At 51.0% G+C, this 25,238-nt stretch overlaps 2 protein-coding genes across 5 annotated transcripts in view; both read left to right on the forward strand.

Moving 5' to 3' along the window:
• The window catches only part of LOC133971037 (caskin-2-like), a 35,258-nt gene extending 20,540 nt beyond the window's left edge, over window positions 1-14,718 (forward strand). Inside the window, exons 7-22 of one of the 4 annotated variants that reach the window (XM_062408211.1) lie at window positions 438-568; window positions 841-949; window positions 1,383-1,491; window positions 1,713-1,807; window positions 2,271-2,388; window positions 2,778-2,951; window positions 3,419-3,493; window positions 7,405-7,544; window positions 7,994-8,057; window positions 8,294-8,391; window positions 8,562-8,672; window positions 9,137-9,238; window positions 9,311-9,449; window positions 10,285-11,928; window positions 12,034-12,340; window positions 12,583-14,718. In XM_062408211.1, coding sequence (XP_062264195.1) covers window positions 438-568; window positions 841-949; window positions 1,383-1,491; window positions 1,713-1,807; window positions 2,271-2,388; window positions 2,778-2,951; window positions 3,419-3,493; window positions 7,405-7,544; window positions 7,994-8,057; window positions 8,294-8,391; window positions 8,562-8,672; window positions 9,137-9,238; window positions 9,311-9,449; window positions 10,285-11,928; window positions 12,034-12,340; window positions 12,583-12,679 — 3,513 coding nt within the window. In that variant the 3' untranslated portion in view covers window positions 12,680-14,718. The remainder of the gene's footprint in view (window positions 1-437; window positions 569-840; window positions 950-1,382; window positions 1,492-1,712; window positions 1,808-2,270; window positions 2,389-2,777; window positions 2,952-3,418; window positions 3,494-7,404; window positions 7,545-7,993; window positions 8,058-8,293; window positions 8,392-8,561; window positions 8,673-9,136; window positions 9,239-9,310; window positions 9,450-10,284; window positions 11,929-12,033; window positions 12,341-12,582) is intronic. The other 3 variants (XM_062408212.1, XM_062408213.1, XM_062408214.1) reach the window with 3 other exon arrangements.
• A 396-nt stretch (window positions 14,719-15,114) lies between these two features.
• On the forward strand, window positions 15,115-24,525 carry mvp (major vault protein). Its single transcript, XM_062408219.1, is given in 18 exon segments — window positions 15,115-15,286; window positions 16,543-16,721; window positions 17,382-17,577; window positions 17,908-18,031; window positions 18,220-18,351; window positions 18,444-18,538; window positions 18,723-18,959; window positions 19,141-19,266; window positions 20,387-20,596; window positions 20,768-21,003; window positions 21,493-21,690; window positions 21,956-22,100; window positions 22,193-22,404; window positions 22,500-22,616; window positions 22,971-23,097; window positions 23,403-23,591; window positions 24,211-24,226; window positions 24,229-24,525. Coding segments are annotated over 17 exon segments (2,619 nt in total). The 5' UTR covers window positions 15,115-15,286; window positions 16,543-16,557; the 3' UTR covers window positions 24,324-24,525.
• The last annotated feature ends 713 nt before the right edge of the window (window positions 24,526-25,238 follow it).

Genomic DNA, 25,238 nt, shown 5'->3' on the forward strand with positions numbered 1-25,238 from the left:
CCTTCTCCTCCTCTTCCTCTTCCTTCTCCTTCTCCTCCTCCTCCTCTTCCTTCTCCTCCTCCTCCTCTTCCTCCTCCTCTTCCTCTTCCTCTTCCTCCTCCTCCTTCTCCTCCTCCTCTTCCTCTTCCTCTTCCTTCTCCTTCTCCTCCTCCTCCTCTTCCTTCTTCTCCTCCTCCTCTTCCTCCTCCTCCTCTTCCTCTTCCTCTTCCTTCTCCTTCTCCTCCTCCTCCTCTTCCTTCTCCTCCTCCTCCTCTTCCTTCTCCTCCTCCTCCTCTTCCTCCTCCTCCTCTTCCTCTTCCTTCTCCTCCTCCTCCTCCTCCTCCTCCTCTTCCTCTTCCTCTTCCTCTTCCTCCTCCTCCTCCTCCTCCTCTTCCTCCTCCTCCTCCTCCTCCTCCTCCTCTCCCTCCTCCTCTTCCTCCTCCTCCTCCTCCTCTCAGGTGGCCCAGCTGCTTCTGAGCAGTAACATGGTGGTGGCGTTGTTGGAAGGAGAGAGGAAGGAGCCGACAGACTCGGCCTTCACGACTCCGCTGCACCTCGCCGCCCGAAACGGTCATAAAGACATCATACGGTGAGACAGCAGCTGCCACCATGACACCACCCATTGGATAGTACTAGCTGTCAATCACTCTGTGCCCCCCCCCCCTCCCCCCAACACATCTGGTGCTTTATGGTCTGTTTGACTCTAAATGATCATAATTCACTAAATGATCCTCAGCTGTTTGAAGAAGACTTGAAACTAGAGACTGAGACAGAAACTCCTGAATGTTACTGATGTTATAAAGTGTCTGTGTGTGCGTGTGTGTCTGTGTGTGTCTGTGTGTGTCTGTGTGTGTGTTCCAGGCTGTTGCTGCAGGCCGGTATCGACATCAATAAAACCACCAAGTCCGGTACGGCGTTGCACGAAGCTTCTCTCTACGGTAAAACGGAGGTGGTGCGCCTGCTGCTGGATGTGAGTTCATCACACACCTCGTTGTGTTACCACGTCACTTTGACGCCGCACACACGTGCACGAGAATCAAGACGACAATAGTGTAACAAGCACATTCGTGTTTCCAGTTTCATACAACACACAAAATTCAACTCAGCAAAAGGATCTGTAATAAATGATAGTTTTGAAATGACCTGCCCCAGTTAACAAAGGAGATCATGACCTGATGGAGTTTCAGCCTCACAGGAAGCTCATCACTGTTCTTATGGTCACAACGGGATCGCCCTCTGGTGGCCGGCTGCAGTATAGGTCATAAATTCCTCCACGTTAGCAGATGTGGACCAAACACAAAACAATGAAGAACATGTTCAAACTCTTTTGTGTAACATCACAGACACAAGATGAGTTCCCTTGTGAACCTGGAACATGTTTGTGTCCTGTCTGGTGCGCTCAGGCCGGAGTGGACGTCAACATCCGAAACACCTACAACCAGACGGCGCTGGACATCGTCAACCAGTTCACCACGTCCCACGCCAGCAAGGACATCAAGCAGCTGCTCCGAGGTCCTGACCCAGCAGCTTCTCACTGATCCCAGATTTATACAATTCACATTTTCTCCTTTTACTTTTAATCAGTTGTTTGTTGCTCTGTTTTTTATATGTCAAGTCTTTCTTCATCAACTTTGTGTGTGAACTTTATTCACTCCATCACACGATGTGATGTTCTGGTCCCGTGTGGGACTCGTCATCTCAGTCTGATGTAACTCCAGATGTTTCCTGCACAGATGCGACGGGGGTGTTGCAGGTCAGGGCCCTGAAGGACTACTGGAACCTCCACGACCCCACCGCCCTCAACATCCGAGCCGGTGACATCATCATGGTGAGACACCTGAACCGCTTCACTCCTCGTTCACCTCCTTCACAGGAACGAGTTTCTGCTAGAACGAGTCGACGATGAGGGAAACCTGAGCTGTGATGATCCACCTCGTCACATGGGACGATATTTGTCCAGTCAGAGTTTGGGTGTCTCTTCTCTCCTGTCGTTCTCTAACCCATGAACGTCAATCAATCAATCAAAGTCCCAGTTTGTCTCATCGTCTTTAACGAGGTGAGACGTCCTCTGTTCTTCACCCTCAACAAGAGAAACTACTGAACCTTCAACAGGTAGAGAAGGTAGAAACCTCAGAGACATGTGAGGACCCGTCTCCCAGGACGGACACTAGTCAACAGATCTCAGGAGTAACAGAGGACATCAGAGTTCACAGTTTGAATAAATCTATAAGATCTGTCTTGTTGGATGAGTCTGAATCCCACGTGGTTTATGAGTTGACTCGCTGCCGCAGGTGATGGAGCAGCACGTGGACGGACGCTGGAAAGGACACATCCACGACAGCCCGAGAGGGACGGACCGGGTCGGCTTCTTCCCCCCGTCCATCGTGGAGGTCATCAGCCGGAGGAACGGTCAGTTGCAAACCAAGGACGTGTCTCGTTGTGTAGCCGCTCAGTTCTCACGTCACCAGACATCAGACATCAGAGCGTGTTTCCATCCCGATGATTCATTTCACATTTTCACTTTGCACAGATTAAAACTCACAGAATTTGTTTTAATTAAATTTGAACACATGACGAAGTTTTGAGTCTTTGAGGTGAAACGTGAGAGCAAGGTTCAGTCCCCCCCCCCCCCCCGAGTCAGGAACTAATGCGCCTGCTTCCAGATCATCCCATGCCCCCCCCCCCCCCCTCCTCCTGCTTCCATCCCTCCATCATCGTCTTAATCACTCACCTCCACCCTAACCATCAGCTTGATAACCCCCCCCCCCCCCCCTCCTCCTGTTGTCCTCCCCCTGTAGGGGGCACCCTGTCCCGGCACGCCTCTCTGCCCACCCAGCGCCAGCAGCTGCTGTCCAGAGCCCCCCTCTCCTCCAGCCTCAGCTCCGCCCCACAGACCGACGACTCCTACACTCTGTACGCACCCCCCACCCATGTGGGGCTGCCGCTCGGCAACGGCCTCACTACCAGCACAGGTACACACTCAGAACACACAGACAGACACACACACACACTCAGAACACACACAAGTGTATCACTGGACCTTTGGTGGTGAGCTGCGCCTCCTGGTGTCACAACCCTGAAGTGTCTGAGCTGAAACTCACTGAGGATGAATTTACACTCATTATGATTTATGACTCATATAAATACACATCAGCTGCTTTTCTTCTGAATTGTTTTTTATTTGTCATCATTCACACGCACTGCAGCTGCTTGATCCTGAACTCCTAACTCTAACCACACTGGGGGGGGGGGGGGTTGATTGAGGAAATGCTGTGTTTTCATTTGCTGAGGGTGAAAGTTGGAGCGCTTGTTGCGAGGTGATGGAGCTTCGCACGGTGTAAACATCTTCTCCTGGATATGGTCAGAGACCAGGAGGTAAACTCTCCACACTGCCCCCTTCAGTCCGCCCCTGACACAACACAGTCTTTGTGTCTGATAGGTTTGTCTCCGAGCCGCCTGTCTCAGTCTGGGTGTCCCTTCGAGGACATCTGGGTCCTCAGAGACTCGTGTCATGGTAAGAGTCCCCAGACGACGGCTTCTACTGCCCCGGCTGTTCTGAAGCTGCATCGCTGCCCCGCTCAACGCTCTGCATCAGGACCCCACGCACTGAGACGCCACTCTGCCGCTGTCCACAACATGTGACAGCACCTCATGGTGCCTCATGGTGCCTCATGTAGCCTCATGTAGCCTCATGGTGCCTCATGGTGCCTCATGGTGCCTCATGGTGCCTCATGTAGCCTCATGGTGCCTCATGTAACTTCATGTAGCCTCATGGTGCCTCATGTAACTTCATGGTGCCTCATGTAGTCTCAAGGTGCCTCATGTAGCCTCATGGTGCCTCATGGTGCCTCATGTAACTTCATGTAGCCTCATGGTGCCTCATGTAACTTCATGGTGCCTCATGGTGCCTCATGGTGCCTCATGTAGCCTCATCTAGCCTCATGGTGCCTCATGTAGCCTCATGGTGCCTCATGTAGCCTCATGGTGCCTCATGTAGCCTCATGGTGCCTCATGTAACTTCATGTAGCCTCATGGTGCCTCATGTAACTTCATGTAGCCCCATGATGCCTCCTGGTGCCTCATGACACTTCATGGTGCCTTATGTAACTTCATGTAGCCTCATGGTGCCTCATATAACTTCATGTAGCCTCATGGTGCCTCATGGTGCCTCATGTAACTTCATGTAGCCTCATGGTGCCTCATGTAACTTCATGTAGCCTCATGGTGCCTCATGTAACTTCATGTAGCCTCATGGTGCCTCATGTAACTTCATGTAGCCCCATGATGCCTCCTGGTGCCTCATGACACTTCATGGTGCCTTATGTAACTTCATGTAGCCTCATGGTGCCTCATGGTGCCTCATGTAGCCTCATGGTGCCTCATGGTGCCTCATGTAGCCTCATGTAACTTCATGGTGCCTCATGTAGTCTCAAGGTGCCTCATGGTGCCTCATGGTGCCTCATGTAGCCTCATGGTGCCTCATGGTGCCTCATGTAACTTCATGGTGCCTCATGGTGCCTCATGGTGCCTCATGTAGCCTCATGGTGCCTCATGTAACTTCATGTAGCCTCATGGTGCCTCATGTAGCCTCATGGTGCCTCATGGTGCCTCATGTAACTTCATGTAGCCTCATGTAACTTCATGTAGCCTCATGGTGCCTCATGTAACTTCATGTAGCCCCATGATGCCTCCTGGTGCCTCATGACACTTCATGGTGCCTTATGTAACTTCATGTAGCCTCATGGTGCCTCATGGTGCCTCATGTAGCCTCATGGTGCCTCATGGTGCCTCATGTAGCCTCATGTAACTTCATGGTGCCTCATGTAGTCTCAAGGTGCCTCATGGTGCCTCATGGTGCCTCATGTAGCCTCATGGTGCCTCATGGTGCCTCATGTAACTTCATGTAGCCTCATGGTGCCTCATGTAACTTCATGGTGCCTCATGGTGCCTCATGGTGCCTCATGGTGCCTCATGTAACTTCATGTAGCCTCATGTAACTTCATGTAGCCTCATGGTGCCTCATGTAACTTCATGTAGCCCCATGATGCCTCCTGGTGCCTCATGACACTTCATGGTGCCTTATGTAACTTCATGTAGCCTCATGGTGCCTCATGGTGCCTCATGTAGCCTCATGGTGCCTCATGGTGCCTCATGTAGCCTCATGTAACTTCATGGTGCCTCATGTAGTCTCAAGGTGCCTCATGGTGCCTCATGGTGCCTCATGTAGCCTCATGGTGCCTCATGGTGCCTCATGTAGCCTCATCTAGCCTCATGGTGCCTCATGTAGCCTCATGGTGCCTCATGGTGCCTCATGTAGCCTCATGGTGCCTCATGTAACTTCATGTAGCCTCATGGTGCCTCATGTAACTTCATGTAGCCCCATGATGCCTCCTGGTGCCTCATGACACTTCATGGTGCCTTATGTAACTTCATGTAGCCTCATGGTGCCTCATGGTGCCTCATGTAGCCTCATGTAACTTCATGGTGCCTCATGTAGTCTCAAGGTGCCTCATGGTGCCTCATGGTGCCTCATGTAGCCTCATGGTGCCTCATGGTGCCTCATGTAACTTCATGTAGCCTCATGGTGCCTCATGTAACTTCATGGTGCCTCATGGTGCCTCATGGTGCCTCATGTAGCCTCATCTAGCCTCATGGTGCCTCATGTAGCCTCATGTAGCCTCATGGTGCCTCATGGTGCCTCATGTAGCCTCATGGTGCCTCATGTAGCCTCATGGTGCCTCATGTAACTTCATGTAGCCTCATGGTGCCTCATGTAACTTAATGTAGCCCCATGATGCCTCCTGGTGCCTCATGACACTTCATGGTGCCTTATGTAACTTCATGTAGCCTCATGGTGCCTCATGGTGCCTCATGTAACTTCATGTAGCCTCATGATGCCTCATGGTGCCTCATGTAACTTCATGTAGCCTCATGGTGCCTCATGGTGCCTCATGTAGCCTCATGGTGCCTCATGGTGCCTCATGTAACTTCATGTAGCCTCTTGATGCCTCATGTAGCCTCATGGTGCCTCATGTAACTTCATGTAGCCTCATGGTGCCTCATGTAACTTCATGGTGCCTCATGTAGCCTCATGTAGCCTCATGGTGCCTCATGTAGCCTCATGGTGCCTCATGGTGCCTCATGTAACTTCATGGTGCCTTATGTAACTTCATGTAGCCTCATGGTGCCTCATGGTGCCTCATGGTGCCTCATGTAACTTCATGTAGCCTCTTGACGCTTCATGTAGCCTCATGGTGCCTCATGACACTTCATGTAGCCTCATGGTGCCTCATGTAACTTCATGGTGCCTCATGTAGCCTCATGTAGCCTCATGGTGCCTCATGTAACTTAATGTAGCCCCATGATGCCTCCTGGTGCCTCATGACACTTCATGGTGCCTTATGTAACTTCATGTAGCCTCATGGTGCCTCATGGTGCCTCATGTAACTTCATGTAGCCTCATGATGCCTCATGGTGCCTCATGTAACTTCATGTAGCCTCATGGTGCCTCATGGTGCCTCATGTAGCCTCATGGTGCCTCATGGTGCCTCATGTAACTTCATGTAGCCTCTTGATGCCTCATGTAGCCTCATGGTGCCTCATGTAACTTCATGTAGCCTCATGGTGCCTCATGTAACTTCATGGTGCCTCATGTAGCCTCATGTAGCCTCATGGTGCCTCATGTAGCCTCATGGTGCCTCATGGTGCCTCATGTAACTTCATGGTGCCTTATGTAACTTCATGTAGCCTCATGGTGCCTCATGGTGCCTCATGGTGCCTCATGTAACTTCATGTAGCCTCATGGTGCCTCATGGTGCCTCATGGTGCCTCATGTAACTTCATGTAGCCTCTTGACGCTTCATGTAGCCTCATGGTGCCTCATGACACTTCATGTAGCCTCATGGTGCCTCATGTAACTTCATGGTGCCTCATGTAGCCTCATGTAGCCTCATGGTGCCTCATGTAGCCTCATGGTGCCTCATGGTGCCTCATGACACTTCATGGTGCCTTATGTAACTTCATGTAGCCTCATGGTGCCTCATGGTGCCTCATGTAGCCTCTTGACGCTTCATGTAGCCTCATGGTGCCTCATGACACTTCATGGCGCCTCATGGCGCCTTGCGATCTTGGTGCGTGGGGTTCAAACCCTCTTCAGTGGTCTGCTTCAGTCCTGCCCGCTCGCCTCCTCCGTGCTGCCACAGCGACGACAGACTGACATCACATCCTGTTCTTCACTTCCTGCAGTGTAACGAGGCGTTGAGATGAGGATTGTCACATGATCATGATGTTTACAGTAACATTCAAACCCCGCCCCCTGCTCTGCACCCTGCCCCCCGCCTGGCCCGCTGCTTCCTACAGCCCGGCTCCGCCCCTCGCTGCTGACCCTCCCTCTGCTCAGTTTCATAGTTGTTGTCTCGTTTGCAGCCGGCGACAGGAACAGCGTTGGGAGCACTGGGAGCGTGGGCAGCACCCGCAGCGCCGGGAGTGGACAGAGCACCGAGAGCAGCCACGCCCCCAATGGCTTCCCCCCCCACAGCGCTCACCATGACACCAATGCCAACAAGGTACACAGGGTACACACGTTTCAACAATCTGTGACATCATCTTCATGTACATGAAATCTGCTTTTTATAGAAAGTGTCAGATGTGACAGTGATCTAATTTTCAGTCAAATACTTTTCAGTTTTAAAGTTACACATTAAATGTGAAGAGCACACACTCAATGTGCTCAGTAATACAAAGTTACAATACACAAACTGAAGACAAAATTGAGATTAAATCTTTAAAATACGAGAAAATTACAATTATATAAACATAAAAAATCAATTAATAAGTGAAAAATTTAACTTAATAACAGAAACAAACAGAAGTTAAGAGACATTATATTAAATATGGAGAAGGATCAAAATAAAGCATAAAATCCCTCTGAGGTCGTTCCGCACTCGAACTCTATATTTCTAAATCTGTTACTATCTGTGCTCTCTGTTGTGTTTCTGTTGTGTTTCCTTTGCAGGCAGCGCCCCCTGCTGCTGATTCTGGGAACTCGGATCACAGCGACCTGCACGACCTCCCTGCAGGTGCTTCACTCTCTGCTTTACTCTAATAAACTGTGAACTTATTATATTTGATCACATATCATCAAATGTAGTTTACCTTCAGGTGAACAATATTTATAGGTTATTTAAATAGTTTCAAATAAATGAGAAGGAAAAACTGGATTTTTCTCCAGAGAAATTAAAGAAATGATAAGATTTTGTCTTCGGAGCCAAATAATAATATTGATGAAAAGCTTTTCCTTCACTCCACCCTTCAGGTGGAGCTCCTCGGAGACAGACGGTGACGGTGCAGAAACCCGCGGAGCAGAGCTTCTCTCAGCAGTTCGCTCGCCCTCAGCAGCTGCTGGAGGGGAAGGTAAGGATCTCTCCCCCGTCACATGACCTCCAGCTGACAGGAGGAACAATAACACAAACAACATGTGGACTCACTGAACAAAGTCACAAAGTATAAGAAACGTTTTGGTTACCGATCAAATGAATCAAAGCTTCACAGCTGCTGCATCACTTCCTGTTTCTCTGCCTCAGGACGCTGAGGCCATTTACCAGTGGCTGAGTGAGTTCCAGCTGCAGCACTACACTGGGAACTTCCTCAGTGCTGGTTATGATGTACCCACCATCAGCAGGATGACTCCTGAGGTAACACACACTCACAGACAGACACACACAGTCATACAGACACTCACACTCACTCAGACACACACATACACACTCACACTCAATCAGACAGACACACACACTCATAAAAACACTCATAAACACACTCATACACACACACAGACTCACACATACACACTCACACTCAGACACACACTCATACAGACACTCATACTCACACTCACTCAGACACACTCACACTCATACACACACACAGACTCACACATACACACTCACACTCAGACACAAACTCACACACAGACTTACACACACACTCAAACTCACACTCACACTCATACAGACACTCATACACACACAGACACACACTCACTCATACACACACACACATACACACAGTCACTCAGAAACACACTCACTCAACACTCAACCATCTTGTGAATGATGACTCAGCGTTCTCGGTGCTCGTCTTGTTGTCCTGGCGTTAGGACCTCACGGCCGTCGGCGTCACCAAACCAGGCCACCGCAAGAAGATCTCCATGGAGATCAGCGACATGAACATCCCCGAGTGGCTGCCTGAGTACATCCCAGTAAGTTCACCAGTGAACCCACTGATCTCTCCTCACTGGGACTCCAGCTGATGACGCTGTTCTCTCTCACAGTCGGACCTGGGCGAGTGGCTCAGCGCCATCGGACTCCCTCAGTACCACAAGAAGCTTTCTGACAACGGCTACGACTGCATCAGCATCGTCAAAGACCTGAGCTGGGAGGACCTGCAGGAGGTCGGCATCCTCAAGCTCGGTGAGGACGCGTCACATGTTCACATGTCACATGTTCACAAGAGACACATGTTCACAAGAGACACATGTTCACATGTCACATGTTCACATGTCACATGTTCACACGCGTCACATGTTCACACACGTCACATGTTCACAAGAGACACATGTTCACACCCGTTACCTGTTCACACGCGTCACATGTTCACACGCGTCACATGTTCACATGCGTCACATGTTCACAAGAGACACATGTTCACACCCGTTACCTGTTCACACCCGTCACATGTTCACACGCGTCACATGTTCACAAGAGACACATGTTCACATGTTCACATGTTCACAAGAGACACATGTTCACACCCGTCACATGTTCACAAGAGACACATGTTCACACGCGTCACATGTTCACACCCGTTACCTGTTCACACCCGTCACATGTTCACACGCGTCACATGTTCACAAGAGACACATGTTCACATGTTCACATGTCACATGTTCACAAGAGACACATGTTCACACCCGTCACATGTTCATACGCGTCACATGTTCACAAGAGACACATGTTCACACGCGTCACATGTTCACAAGAGACACATGTTCACACCCGTTACCTGTTCACACGCGTCACATGTTCACATGTCACATGTCACATGTTCACATGTTCACAAGAGACACATGTTCACACCCGTTACCTGTTCACACCCGTCACATGTTCACATGCGTCACATGTTCACACCCGTCACATGTTCACATGTTCACATGTTCACACGCGTCACATGTGAACATGTGAACATGTGAACATGTGAACATGTGTCCCGTGTGTGACCGTGGTTGAACGGTTTGATTTCCTCCAGGACACCAGAAGAAGCTGATGCTGGCGGTCAGGAAGCTCTGTGACATCCAGAGGTCGATGCTCGGCGCTGAGTCCGGCCACGACACGCTGAGACGCAGAGGCCCCGGCGCTCTCCACCTGGTCGCCATCGAACCGGCCGACTCAGACTCCTCCCCTCGCACCCCAAAGATGCTGACCTTCCAGGACAGCGAGCTGAGCGCCGAGCTGCAGACGGCCATGTCCAGCCATTACGGCGACTGCGAGGACGGTCTGGCCATGAAGAACGCCGTGGGACTGTCCCAGAGCCAGGAGAGCATCGACACCCGGTCCAGAGGCTCCGGCCGCTCCCAGGAACCTCCCACAGCCTCCGTCACCCCCCACAGCTGGTCGCAGGAGAGCCTGGACGACGCCTCGGCCAAGGAGAGGAACCTCCCTGAGGGCTGGGACCAGAGGCCCAAGCAGGTTCCTCTGGGAACCGCCACCGTGTTCAAGTACCCCGCCATCCCGGCCAAGCCCCGCCTGTCGGGATCTCGTGGCCCCTCCCCTCATGGCTCGCCAGCACTGAAGGGTTTCAGTTACCTTCATTCTCACTGTGGCTCCACAGAACTGAGCTCCTCCCCTCGCCGTGCGGGCCACGCCTCCACCCTGACTCCGCCCAAGAAACGCTCCCAGAGCAAAACCCGCTACGCTCTGTCAGACGGCGAGCCTGATGAAGACGAGGAGGAGGAGCACGCCGCCCACTCAGGAAACCTGCCGTCCTACGCCACGCTGACCCGCAAGCCGGGGCGCAGCCAGCTGGCTCGACTGCGGTCGAGTCCAGAGAAGAGCGGCGGCGTGGGGCGGAGTCAGTCCTTCGCTGTGCGCGCCCGCAAGAAGGGTCCCCCTCCACCCCCCCCCAAACGCCTGAGCTCAGTCAGCAGCACCACGAGCGGCGAGCTGAGCGACAGCAGCACGTCTTCAGGCCGGGTGGTGACCGACAGTCCGGGCAGCGTGAGGAGCATCACTGATGCTCTGGAAGGAAGCCTAGAGGGGAGGGGCTCCCCAGGACCCACGCCAGAGCCGGGCCACCAGGAGGCGCCCTCCCTCCTCTCTGCAGGACAGGAAGTGAGAGAGGCTCCAGGGGTGAGGAGGAGGGCGAAGAGCGAGTGCGTCCCCCCCCACAGGGGCGCCGAGCCCGACCGGGGGGGGAAGTCGGACTCTGAGGAGGACGGACCCAAAGGCCTGGCGAGCTCCTCGTCTCCTCACAACAGCTCCAGCGAGTGCCTCCCCTTCGCCGAGGAGGGAAACCTGACCATCAAACAGAGGCCCAAGGCGCCGGGGCCCCCGAGGGCCGAGGCCGTGCTGGAGCCTCCGGACCCGCACGCAGCCAAGAACCTGGAGGTGCCCGAGTTCAACCTGAAGGAGTCGGACACGGTGAAACGCCGACAGAAGCCCAGAGACAAGGAGCCGGGGGGGGGCTCCCCCAGCCGGGAGGAGGCGGGGCAGCCGGGCTCGCCGGCCGGCAGCAGGCCTCAGAGCCGAGAGGGCGTCGCCCTGAGGATCAGTGACACGGGTGTAGAGCGGCCGGCCAGTCCGGCTACAGGGTCACAGATCAAACCCCCACTCTCTCCCAAACCCCCCAGTGTCGCCCCCAAACCTGTACGTCACAGTCTGCTGGCTGCACAAGGTACGACACACACAGACACACAACACACACAGACACACACACACAGATACACACACACATCTTTCTCCTTGTCTCCATTTGAAACGTGGTGGTCTTGATCCCCAGCAGCTGGACCCTCGACTCCAGCTCTCACCATCAGTGTGGTTCAGAGTTTGGCCTTCACCTCCTCCTCCTCCTCTCCGCTCCACGGGCCCCCGGCTCTGGCCCCGCCCCCGTCTTCAGCCCCGGCCCCTCAGAGTCCATCTCTGACAGGGGCCAGGTCCCAGGTGTGCGTGGTCGGTCCGGATCTGGTCCCGGAGCCGTCCTGTGGGACCGAGGTGGTTCAGCAGAGACTGGATCAAACCAGCACGTCCCTGGAAGCAGCTCTGAAGGCTGTGGAGAGAAAACTGAACCTGGACGACAACTCAGACGGGTGAGACGCTAATAAACTGTTTGTGTTCGATGTCAGTGTCGAGCTGCGTGGTGACAAGAGGTTTCTCACGCTGCTTCAGTTTCTCTACGAGGGAAATGTTACGACTCCAGGTTAATGAAGCTTGATGTTCTGTTCTGTTTTTTAATAAATTGGATATAAACACTAAATCTAATCAGGAAAATCTGTTTAATTATATTTTTGTGTATTTGTCATTAATGTCTGTTTATTGTGTCTTTTCTCAGCGGAGCAAACTCAGTGAAGTCTGCAGGAACCATCCTGGACGACATCGGCAACATGTTCGACGACCTGGCCGACCAGCTGGACGCCATGTTGGACTGAGGACTCCTCCTACATCTATATCAAAATATATTTATATATATCCAGCCTCAAGCTCAGGAAGGGAAGCACAGAGAGAGAGAAGGGGGAAGGAGGGATGATGGAGGGATGAGGAGGGATGGAACACCAGCGCTTCTTCTCCTCCTGTCTCCTTCAGACTCTCAAACTTTCACTCAGGTCTGGTTCGGTTTGGAACCAGCATCTTCTCCTCGTGTCTTATCGAACAGGAACCAGACGCTGGAGCAGCATCTTCACATTATCATGGTTATTGTTAAACACTAATATTGAAACATGAAGTTTTATTGTCTTGATTTTACAGAGCTGAAGGCCTGACGTCTTTACTGCCACTTCCTGTTCCTGAAGCATGACACTTAACTCAAACCTTTACTGCCGGATCACGTGATGGATCACATGACTGCTCATTCGCTAGAGGAGCCGCTTTGCGTCTTATAGCTCAGTTTTGGTTTTTGTGTTTTCATTAAATTGTCGCGTGAATTAGGAAGTTGCTGTGTAGTGTGGTCAGAAGGGGGCGCTGTGGGTCAGGAAACAAATCCAGACGCTGATCAACCAGAGAAGATGTAATATAAGGGGAGGAGTGGAAATGGTTCTTTCTTCTTCTTTGATTTCTCTTAAGGCAGAAACAGCTGATCAGTCAGAGTTTAATGTTTTCTTGGATAGAACTTATTCATAAAAGAGCGTTAACTCCTTTTATTTAAGTCAAAAACTGAAAGTAAAAAACTTTGATTGATGACAGTTCTTTTTGAAATGTCAATGTTTCCCAGAAACTGTTTTGAACTGATGTCTCCAAACTAACATCCAGTCATCCTGTCAGAACAGCTCCTCCCTCTGAAGGTGGAGGAGACCAAACATGGAGATAAAAGAGGAAACACTTAAACTTTATCCTATCCTCCAACCTCCAGCGTCTCTAACTGTCTCTTAGTGGATGTTGCTGCAGCGCCCCGTGTGGCCCTGCAGCTTGTTGCAGTTTTATATTTGGATTCAGCTGCATTTCTTTTTCTTTGTAAACCACTACATCAACTAGAGGGAATAGTTAAAACTGACATATTATGAATAAATATAGATAGAATATATTTAATAGTTTCCTCTTTCATGATCCAAACCACAGACTGAATACGAGTCTCACTTCCTCCAGCAAAGAAGCTAAAATATCTCACATAGGAACGCTGCCATCTTGTGGTGAGGTCGTCATTTGGAGTCAGGGTCTGTGCAGTAGTGATTGAGCAGCCGGCCACCAGAGGGCGATAGAGACGCTTTGGCTTCACTTTTGGGAACAATCATGTCGTCCATCTTAACATTATTGTCGTTATTTCTGGACGTTTCAGTTTCACTTCTGGATCGAACTCGTCTGTACATTTCAAATGTTACATTGGAAATATTTAAGAAGAAAAATCTATTTTATACCAATTGATCCTTAACCACGTGTTCTTCTTCCACCTTTTCTACAAATGTGTGTTTGTTTGAATCAACCTGTGAAAACAGAGTTTAAACAAAGGAAAGAGAAGCATGTTCAGCTCATTTCATTTTCGTTCAGTGTCATGAACATAATATACAGACTATTTTTTGATATTTTAGCCACATTAGTATTTAAATGAGAGTTATCTAAATATGTTTATTGAACACTAAAGGTAAATTCAGGAGCAGATATTCAACCAAAGGTCTTTGCACAGAAATGTTCACATATTTACTTTTAAGAAAACAGAATCCTGAGCTTCCTCCTTGTTATTCCAGCTTGTTTATGAAATGTATTTAGCATGTACTATTGAACATTTTTATCTGAGGAGAACATTGTTAAAACTGGTGTGTTTGGTTTTGTCCTGTGATCATGTGACCTCTGTGAGAAAGAGACGTTCTGTGTTCGTCAGCTCAGAGTCTCAGGAAATTCCCCTGGACCTGAACGCATCGCAGCTCCTGCTCAAAGTGTGGAAGGTGACAAACACCTTCTTTTGTACGTTGATGTAAATACACGTCTTTATAGTATATGTATATTTACTGTGGCCTGATTAAACTGTTGTAAAGGAAAAGTATGCAGCTTCTTTTATCCACACATGCATATAAATTGATGTTGCATTGCTGACCAGCAGGGGGCAGAATAATATAAAACTTCAGAATTTGAAGTTCCTCCACATAAACTGATAATAAATAGTAAGAAATTAAGTTCGTTTGCTTTCGGAAGTTTAGTTAATGCCGAGAAAGGATTTCCTGATTTCTTCAGTGTTGACTGACATCAGGTATGAGAAGATAAAAATGCGTAAAGAGCCGATAGAACTCTTTAAAAACTTAAACAGCAATCACATGGGAATCATTGTGTTAACACTATCATGATGACGCAAATGCACCAGTGACCGTAAACCACGTGACTGCTGATCACATCAGTAGGTGCCACGCCCACCAGCTCCGCGATCAGTTGCAAGTTTCTTCCGGTTTCCTGCAGGTTGCTCAGTCTGACAGGACCCGGACCAGACCCAGGACCAGACCCGGACCAGGACCAGACCCGGACCAGACCCAGGACCAGACCCAGGACCAGACCCAGACCCAGGACCAGGACTAGACCTGCTCCCTGTCGCCGCCGCAGAGTCTCACAGAAACGAGGTAAGAAATCTCCGAACTCCGATTTAAAATCTTATTCTAACGTCATCACTGAAACACATTTGTCAGAAGTGATTAAAAGATGTTAAACGAAGCTTCATGTAAAACCAGAGCTGCTCAATGTTTAATAGAACGCGCCGAACTCTTCACAGCTTCATGTGAGCTCATCTCATACTCGAACAGTGACTCTGCCGTTTGTCCACAGCGTCGAACCAGGAAGATCGCGTTTGATTTACAGGGCGTGTAATGGAGGTTTGGTGCTGCGTACTTTGCTTCTCCGTCCAGGAAGTTGGCTCAAGTTACCTTTTCTATTTTTTACTGGAGCTTTATTAGTGTCGGACAGTTTGGACATCGATGAGAAAAGTGGATAAAAACATCACTTCTGTTTTTAAACATTTGGAAACGAGAAAAATAATCTGAACTTTCTCAGTAAAATAACAAAGAAACATATTTATCATAAAACAGAGTCTTTATTCAGCTTGAATCTTCTTTAAGTCGGCTCATGTAACCAGTAACCAGTCTGACCAGGTAACCAGTAAGCAGTAACTAGATCACCTGTAACCAGTAACCAGGCTGACCAGGTAACCAGTAAGCAGTAACTAGATCACCTGTAACCAGTAACCAGGCTGACCAGGTAACCAGTAAGCAGTAACTAGATCACCTGTAACCAGTAACCAGGCTGACCAGGTAACCAGTAACCAGTAACCAGTAACCATATCACCTGTAACCAGTAACCAGGCAGACCAGGTAACCAGTAACCATATCACCTGTAACCAGTAACCAGTAAGCTTGTGGCTTTGTTCTGAGGTTGTGATTCTCTTTAACGGAGAGAAACAGCGGAGAGGAAGAACAAGTTGTTCTGTCCCCCCCCCACTGGGTCCGCCCCCTGCTGTGTAGAGAGTCAGACTCATCAGCTGATCTGAAAAGAGTTTATCTGGTGACCTTTGACCCCTGAATTAGATTTGACATAAAGATCGGTGTCTCTCAGGCTCTTGGTACGGTGGCCCTGAGGCTCAAAACACTGAGACACGAGGACGTCTCAGTTAAAAAGACGGACAGTGCGTTTAGCTAATCAGCCCCCCCCCCCCCCCTGTCGTTAGAACACAATGTTGTTGTGTTTGTGTAGTCATTACAGATGTTGTTGTGTTTGTGTAGTCGTTACAGATGTTGTTGTGTTTGTGTAGTCATTACAGATGTTGTCGGACACAAACTGGGGACATGACGTGTGGTTTGATAACGTGACTCTCTCCTCTCCGCAGTGTTCGGGTGAAACCATGTCAAAGAAGGGGGGAAACCGTGGAGTGGAGTGTGAGGGGCTGGTGGAGGCGTCCATCATCCGGATCCCGCCTCATCACTACATCCACGTCCTGGACCAGAACACCAACATCGCCCGGGTGGAGATCGGACCCCTGACCTACATCCGCCAGGACAACGAGAGGTCAGACACTTTACTCTGGCTCCGCCCACACTGACACCTTTTAGTTTGAAGCTGCAGAGGACACAATCTACTTCCTGTTTTCCAAACGCTGCCACACTGCTCATCAGCTTCTTGTTTTCCCAGAATCCTCTTCACCTTCACACAGACTCCTCCTGTGTGTTGGAATGTCATTGTGTGTTTTGTGTGTTGTGTTTGCGGTGATTGATGTGTGTCCACATACAGTGGCATGTCTGAGTCACATGTTAATCATAACATGTTGAGTAAGAGTCTGGAAACAAAGCAGATACACCTGTTCACACTGAAGCTGTCAATCAATCAAAGATCATCGTCGACTGTAGGTGGGGCTGACAGGACTTTGACCTGTCGTCATGGTGACTGATTATCACTCACATGATTACGTCTGTTAGAAGAAACGACAAATCAGATACACACACACTCGCACACAGACACACACACAGTTCATTTGAGCAGTGTTTAAAAACCTGCAGCAGTGACTTTCTGACGTTTTCATTATTTTTCACGTTGTGTATAAAAAGTCATTGAAACAAAAGAAGCCTTCACAGGTTCACGAGGTGGAAACACAAAATGATTAAACAACATGAAACTCTGAGGATCTGAAAGTTGATGTGTGATGATAGATCCTCTGTGTTTATTTCCCAGAGTGCTCTTTGCCCCGGTGCGTATGATCATGGTGGCGCCGCGTCACTACTGCGTGGTCGCTAACCCGGTTAGCCGCGACGACAACGGTCAGGTCCTGTTCGACCAATCGGGTCAGGCCAAGCTGCGCCACGCCGACCTGGAGATCCGCCTGACCCAGGACCCGTTCCCACTGTACCCCGGGGAGGAGGTCCAGCAGGTCTGTACACACACACAGACACACACACACACACACAGACACACACAGGGTTTGTGTGAATCTCAACATTGAAGGTTTTCAACATTCTAAGTTTCTCTTTGATTTCACACAGGAAATAAACAAATATGTTAAAATACAGAGATTTTGTTCATTAGCTGCACAAACAGAAGAGATTTTAAATAACAAAGAAGTTTAAATTCTTTTTTAGAATCTGATCAAACTTTGTTGTTAATGATGACTTTATTTAAAATGGGCAGGAAACGTTATGAAAATGATCTAATCTCATGCTGTTGTCCTGATCTCCTCTGACGTGTTGTGTTTGTGCGACAGGAAGTGACGGCGCTGCAGATTGTGTATCCGGACACGGCGCTGCGTCTGCAGGCTCTGCTGGACTTCGAGGAGCAGGGGGGGGAGAAGAGAGTCGCTGGAGACGAGTGGCTGTTTGAAGGACCCGGTACTTTTAATAATTACTCTTTACCAACATGGACGTATGGATAAATTATATATATTTAAAAAACTCAATAAATGAGTCTGAGAACTGTTTGAGTTCAAGGAACAAACCAACCGCATAAATAACATGTGTGTGTGTGTGTCTGTGTGCGTCTGTGTGCGTCTGTGTGTGTCTGTCTCTGTGTGTGTCAGGGACGTACATCCCGAGGAAGGAGGTGGCGGTTCTGGAAACCATCAAGGCGACAGTGATCAGAGAGAATCAGGCCATCAGACTGAGAGCTCGTAAAGTGGGCGTGGACAGAGGAGGAGTCCAGAGAGTCACAGGTAACACACACACACACACAGACACACACACACACAACAGACGTCATTAAATGCTCCATTCACAGAGGAATGAGCTGCTTGTTTTGTGCCAGGTGAGGAGTGGCTGGTCAGTAAAGTGGGAGCGTATCTACCAGGAGCTCATGAAGAAGTCATCGACATCGTGAACGCCTTCATCCTGACGGACAAGGTGAGCCTCACTGGGAGCCTCCCAGTGAGCCACTGGTTTCTAGCACGTGAAACTGGAGGAACACAATCATCTCAGGATGCAAACTTTAAATATGGAAAAGCAGAGAATGAAACAAACGTTTGTTAGCTGAAGCGTCTGAGGTCAGAGGTTAAAGCAGATTTCCTGTTTCGGTGCGTGTCATCAGAAAGCGCTCCATGTTCGAGCCCTGCGGCCGTTCAAGGACGCCGCCGGTCGGGACCGCCGCACGGGGGAGGAGTGGCTGGTGACCATGAGTGACAGGGAGGCGCACATCCCCTCGGTGTCGGAGGAGGTGGTGGGGGTGGTGGACGTGACCACGCTGAGCAGCCGTCAGTACTGCGTCATCCTGGACCCGGTCGGAGCCGACGGGAAACCCCAGCTGGGCCAGAAGAGGGTGGTGAAGGTGACTGCCACCAGAACAATGTTCAACTCCTTCAGTCTGTACTCACTAAATGTTCTCAACACCATCGTTTGTCGAAAGATGAAAACGTAACGAGCTGTTTAACCTGAACGGAGGCTCAGATATTAATATACATAAATGGAAGTTTCTGTAATGTTCCCTCGGTGTGGTTTCTGTCCGGCAGGGCGAGCGCTCCTTCTTCCTACAGCCTGGCGAGGTCCTTGAACAGGGCATCCAGGACGTGTACGTGCTGTCGGAGGAGGAGGGGCTTGTGCTCCGAGCCGTGGAGGCGTTCATCGACATCGAGGAGGTGAGGACCAGCGGGACGGCTCCAACATCTGCTAACATCTGGAACTGACACACTCTAATTAAAGATGGACGACGTGAGGGCCTAAAAGGGAGGCCAGACAATCTGGATCGCCCCCTGGTGTCTGGCTGCAGTGTAGATCATAAATCTCCTCCATGTGAGCAGATGGGCCACGTGACGACTCCGCCCCCTGTCCAGAGGGGACACCCCTCTGGACAGGGGGCGGAGTCGTCACGTGTCCGTTTGCACTCGGCTGCTCTGGTGAAACCGGTCGATGAATGAAAGAGATTTGAAAAGCAAACAGAGGCGGAGTCGTGTGTGAGCCGAGCTTATCTCAGGTATGTCTCCGAGAAGGGAGGGACTCTGAGGACAAGATGTTCTCTGTGGTCCACCCACGTGTCCACCGTACGTTCAGCCCTGTGGTGGAGATAAAGTGATTGTGAAACAAATCACCACACGACCTTTGAAAGTCCGTCAAGTTATGAATCATGTGATAAAGTCATTCGGTTTCTTCTCGACCTTTATGAACAAAGCTCAGGCTGAGGGCCCCTCACATCTGGCCCCTCACATCTGGCCCCTCACATCTGGCCCCTCACATCTGGCCCCTCACATCTGGGCCCTCACATCTGGCCCCTCACATCTGGGCCCTCACATCTGGCCCCTCACATCTGGGCCCTCACATCTGGCCCCTCACATCTGGCCCCTCACATCTGGCCCCTCACATCTGGCCCCTCACATCTGGGCCCTCACATCTGGCCCCTCACATCTGGCCCCTCACATCTGGCCCTCGGCCTGTGTCAGGATTGTCCTCCTCTGTCTCGTCCCTCCTTCCTAACCTGGTTAACTCATTATACCTCCACTCTCTTCTTCTTCTTCTCCTCCTCCTCCTTCATCAAACCCCTCCCCTCCTCTCTCGACACATGATCCCTCATCATCACATCCTTTCACCTTCTTTCCTCCTTTTCAATTCTTTTCCTTCACCTTCTGGTTTTTATTTGACTATTAGCTCCTCCCCCTGCCCCCCTCCCCTCCTGTTCCTCCTCCTCCTCCACCGCTCCAGTGCACCGCCATGTTAACCCTTCTCTCCGTCCTCCTCCTCTCTGTCCACCGTTCTCTCTGCCAGCTCGAAGACGAGGAGGCCGAAGAGGAGCAGCCGGAGAAGGCCAAGCGTTCCCGGAGGGGCGGGGTCCAGCGGCGCCCTGGAGACCGCTGGATGCTCCGGGGCCCGGTGGAGTACGTCCCCCCCACCGCGGTGGAGGTGATGGTGAGGCGAGACGCCATCCCCCTGGACGAGAACGAAGGAATCTACGTCCGGGACATCAAGACCGGAAAGGTCCGAACGCTCACACCTTTATTCTGAAGTGGTTCTGTTCTCTCCCTGTGAATCCAGTGGCTTTGGATATGAGGTCTTTTCAGTTTGTCTCAGGGGGAAGTTGTGGGAGGAGTCTGGTTCAGAAGGACACACACAGTTGTCGGTTGTTGAACTCGGTGTGTGTCCTCTCAGGTGCGGGCTGTGATCGGTCACACCTACATGTTGACCCAGGACGAGGAGCTGTGGCAGAAGCAGCTCCCCTCCAACGTGGAGGCTCTGATGGCGTCTCCCATCGACCCGCTGGCCAACCGCTCGGACCGCACCCCCAGCGAGAGCAGCCCCCCCCGGGACAAGACCCGGGTGGTGTCCTACAGGGTCCCCCACAACGCCGCCGTGCAGGTGTACGACTACCGGGAGAAGAGGGCCAGGTGGGTCAGGGCTCCTGATGGGGGGGGTTGAGTACCCCAGCTGACGGTGCTGTCTTCAGGGTGGTGTTCGGGGGGGGGGGGGGTTGAGTACCCAGCTGACGGTGCTGTCTTCAGGGTGGTGTTCGGGGGGGGGGGGGTTGAGTACCCAGCTGACGGTGCTGTCTTCAGGGTGGTGTTCAGGGGGGGGGGGGTTGAGTACCCCAGCTGACGGTGCTGTCTTCAGGGTGGTGTTCAGGGGGGGGGGGGGGTTGAGTACCCCAGCTGACGGTGCTGTCTTCAGGGTGGTGTTCGGGGGGGGGGGGGGGTTGAGTACCCAGCTGACGGTGCTGTCTTCAGGGTGGTGTTCAGGGGGGGGGGGGTTGAGTACCCCAGCTGACGGTGCTGTCTTCAGGGTGGTGTTCGGGGGGGGTTGAGTACCCAGCTGACGGTGCTGTCTTCAGGGTGGTGTTCGGGGGGGGTTGAGTACCCAGCTGACGGTGCTGTCTTCAGGGTGGTGTTCGGGCCGGAGATGGTGATGCTGGGACCTGACGAGCAGTTCACCGTCCTCTCGCTGTCCGGGGACAAACCAAAGAGACCCAACGTCATCAAGGCCGTGTGTCTCCTGCTGGGACCCGACTTCTGCACCGACATCATCACCATCGAGACGGCCGACCACGCCCGCCTGCAGCTGCAGCTGTCATACAACTGGTGAGACACACACACAGACACACACACACAGACACACAACTGGACAGAGGACAACAAGATCTTGTCACAACTTTTCGCCTGAAGTCTGATATAATAACTAAAATCACTATAAACTCCAAATAAAGAAAAAAACCAAATACAACAAAACATGTATAAAAGTTGAATTAAGAAATTAAAGTAGAAACAAGAACACACGTTTCTACATTATTCAGTCAAACAAAGACATTTCTGTGAGAGACTGGATTCTGTCTTCGTGTCCTCTCAGGCACTTTGACATCAAGTCCCGAGACGACAGCTCCGATGCAGCGTCTCTGTTTTCTGTCCCCGACTTCGTGGGCGACGCCTGTAAAGCCATCGCCTCGCGGGTCAGAGGCGCCGTGGCCTCGGTGCAGTTCGACGACTTCCACAAGGTTCGATTCCCCTCGTGTCCCCTCGTCCTCTCTCAGCCGCCATCAGGTTCACAAAGAAGCGGTCTGACCCGCGGCCCTTTTTGTTTCTGCAGAACTCAAACCGGATCATCTGCTCGGCCGTGTTCGGCTTCGACGAGAAGATGACGGTTCGCTCGAGTCTCCGCTTCAACCAGAACAACCTGGTGATCAGCAGCGTGGACATCCAGTCTGTGGAGCCCGTGGACCAGAGGACGAGGGACGCTCTGCAGAAGAGCGTCCAGCTCGCCATCGAGATCACCACCAACTCCCAGGAGGCCTCTGCACGGTCCGAAGCACACACACAACCACACACACACACACACACACACACACACACACACACACACACACATGCTGAGTGTTGTTTTGTGGTGATGTCAGACATGAGGCGGAGCGCCTGGAGCAGGAGTCTCGGGGGAAGCTGGAGCGGCAGAGGATCACGGACCAGGCCCAGGCGGAGAGAGCCAGGAAGGAGCTGCTGGAGCTGGAGGCGCTCAGGTCAGTGCCCCCCCCCCCCCCCCCCCCCCCCCACATTCACCTGAGCAGCTCTTAATGAAACGTCTTTACCTTGAATCAGCAGCTTGAGTGAAGTGAGGGTGAAGAAGAGAGTTTCCTCCTTCTCTCCCTGAGCGTCTGTTCCTTCTCCTGTGAGAACTGACTGAGAGTCACAGACTGTCAGTGGCTGCAGGGGGCGCTGTGTCCCAGAGCCACGTTCAGCTTGAATCCGTTGTGTAGCAAGTTGTGTTTCACTGTGACTAAACAATCACATTTAAACAAGTAACTTTAATTTGTCAAATACTACAGAGACACTTTAATTCCTAAAATGTGTGTGTGTGTGTGTGTGTGTCACAGTGCGGCGGTGGAGAGCACCGGAGCAGCGAAGGCGGAGGCTCAGTCTCGGGCGGAGGCGGCTCGTATCCAGGGGGAGGCGGCCGTCCACGAGGCCAAACTGAGGGCGGAGGCTCAGAGCATCGAGGCGGTACGTCCTGACCTCTGAGTGTGTGTGTGTGTGTGTGTGTGTGTGTGTGTGTGTGTGTGTGTGTGTGTGTGTGTGTGTGTGTGTGTGTGTGTGTGTGTGTGTGTGTGTGTGTGTGTGTGTGTGTGTGTGTGTGTGTGTGTGTGTGTGTGTGTGTGTGTGTGTGTGTGTGTGTGTGTGTGTGTGTGTGTGTGTGTGTGTGTGTGTGTGTGTGTGTGTGTGTGTGTGTGTGTGAGAGCTCTCAGATCGCAGCCTACTACGAACTTGACTTAGCAGATATCAGATGAGATGTGAACGTGTGTGTGCAGGACGCGGAGCTGCAGCGGCTGGCGAAGGCTCGAGAGCAGGAGCTGAGCTACAAGAAGAACATGGATCATCTGGACGTGGAGAAGCAGGAGCGCCTCGCTCAGATCGAGAGTCAGAGGTTCAGTCAGCTGGTCCAGAGTCTGGGCCAAGACACGCTGAAGGAGATGGCGAGAGCCGGACCTGAGCTGCAGGTACTGTACAGTACACGCTGTGAACATACAAGTACAACACTGCAACATACAAGTACACACTGTGAACATACAAGTACACACTGCAACATACAAGTACACACTGTGAACATACAAGTACACACTGTAACATACAAGTACACACTGTGAACATACAAGTACACGCTGTGAACATACAAGTACACACTGTGAACATACAAGTACACACTGTGAACATACAAGTACACGCTGTAACATACAAGTACACACTGTGAACATACAAGTACACGCTGTGAACATACAAGTACACGCTGTGAACATACAAGTACACACTGTGAACATACAAGTACACGCTGTGAACATACAAGTACCCACTGTGAACATACAAGTACACGCTGTGAACATACAAGTACACGCTGTAACATACAAGTACACACTGTTATTAAAACTCACAGACAGGTCACGTGATGGTGAACTTTACTGAGACACTAGAACTTCACTAAATGCTCCCTCACTCGTCAGGGTTTAGCTGTAGAGTGTTGGTTCATGCCGGTGTGTCCTGCAGGTGGCGCTGCTCCTGATCATTTCAATGGAGGATCTGAGTTATTACAGTTACTCAGTTAACTCCTGGTTTCTCCTGCAGGTGAAGATGCTCCAGGCTCTGGCCTGAAGTCCACCCTCATCACTGACGGGTCATCACCCATCAACCTCTTCACCACCGCCAGCGGCCTGCTGGGGGCGCTGCCGGGCCAGTGAGGAAGAGGAGGAAGAGGAGGAAGAGGAGGAAGAGGAGGCAAATGTTCAGAAGAAGCTCATCATGTGATCTGGGTCATTAGATTCTCTTTGTGTGTTTGTTAAAACTCCGCTCGTCCTCATCGTTGTTCAGCGACGTGTCGACAAATGAAGAAGAAAGTTTCTGTAAACGACTTTCAGTCCAAATAAAACTGTTTACATGTGACCTGTTGTGTTCCTGTGGTGAGAACATGAAGATCAATAAGCTTCAAAAATCATAACTCTGCTATGAACTTTAAAAAAACAAAATATCATTATTTTTCCTGAACTCAAAACAAATTTACCTGTGTATTTTGTATTATGAGAAATGTGCTCTGTGCTGGTTTGATTTACTCAGAACACAGTGTTCAAAAAAAAGAGGAGCCGGTGGGTCATCAGGACTCCATGGGGACATGATGGGGACTCCATGGGGACATGATGGGGACATGATGGCGGACGGCAGCAGATGAGGATCAGGCTGAAGAGGCGGCGACTCTTTAATTTAATCCATCGATCAGATAATTGAGTCGGAGGAGGATAATGAAATCCCTCAAGGTCGACTGTGATTCTCTCAGTCTGTCTCCTCTGGTCCTCTCGTCTCCTCTGGTCTTCTGGTCCTCTCGTCTCCTCTGGTCCTCTGGTCCTCTCGTCTCCTCTGGTCCTCTGGTCCTCTGGTCCTCTCGTCTCCTCTGGTCCTCTGGTCCTCTGGTCCTCTGGTCCTCTCGTCTCCTCTGGTCTCCTCTCGTCTCCTCTGGTCCTCTGGTCCTCTCGTCTCAACAAGCAGCGTCTCACTCCAGATCCTCAGAGCAGACACAGTGTTGATATGTTATTAATATGAAACTGCTCCAGATCACACACCTCCTCTGAACATGTCAGATTATTTCCATCAAGATTCATAAA

Source organism: Platichthys flesus, chromosome 16, assembly GCF_949316205.1.
Source record: "Platichthys flesus chromosome 16, fPlaFle2.1, whole genome shotgun sequence".
Taxonomy (NCBI): Eukaryota; Metazoa; Chordata; class Actinopteri; order Pleuronectiformes; family Pleuronectidae; genus Platichthys; species Platichthys flesus.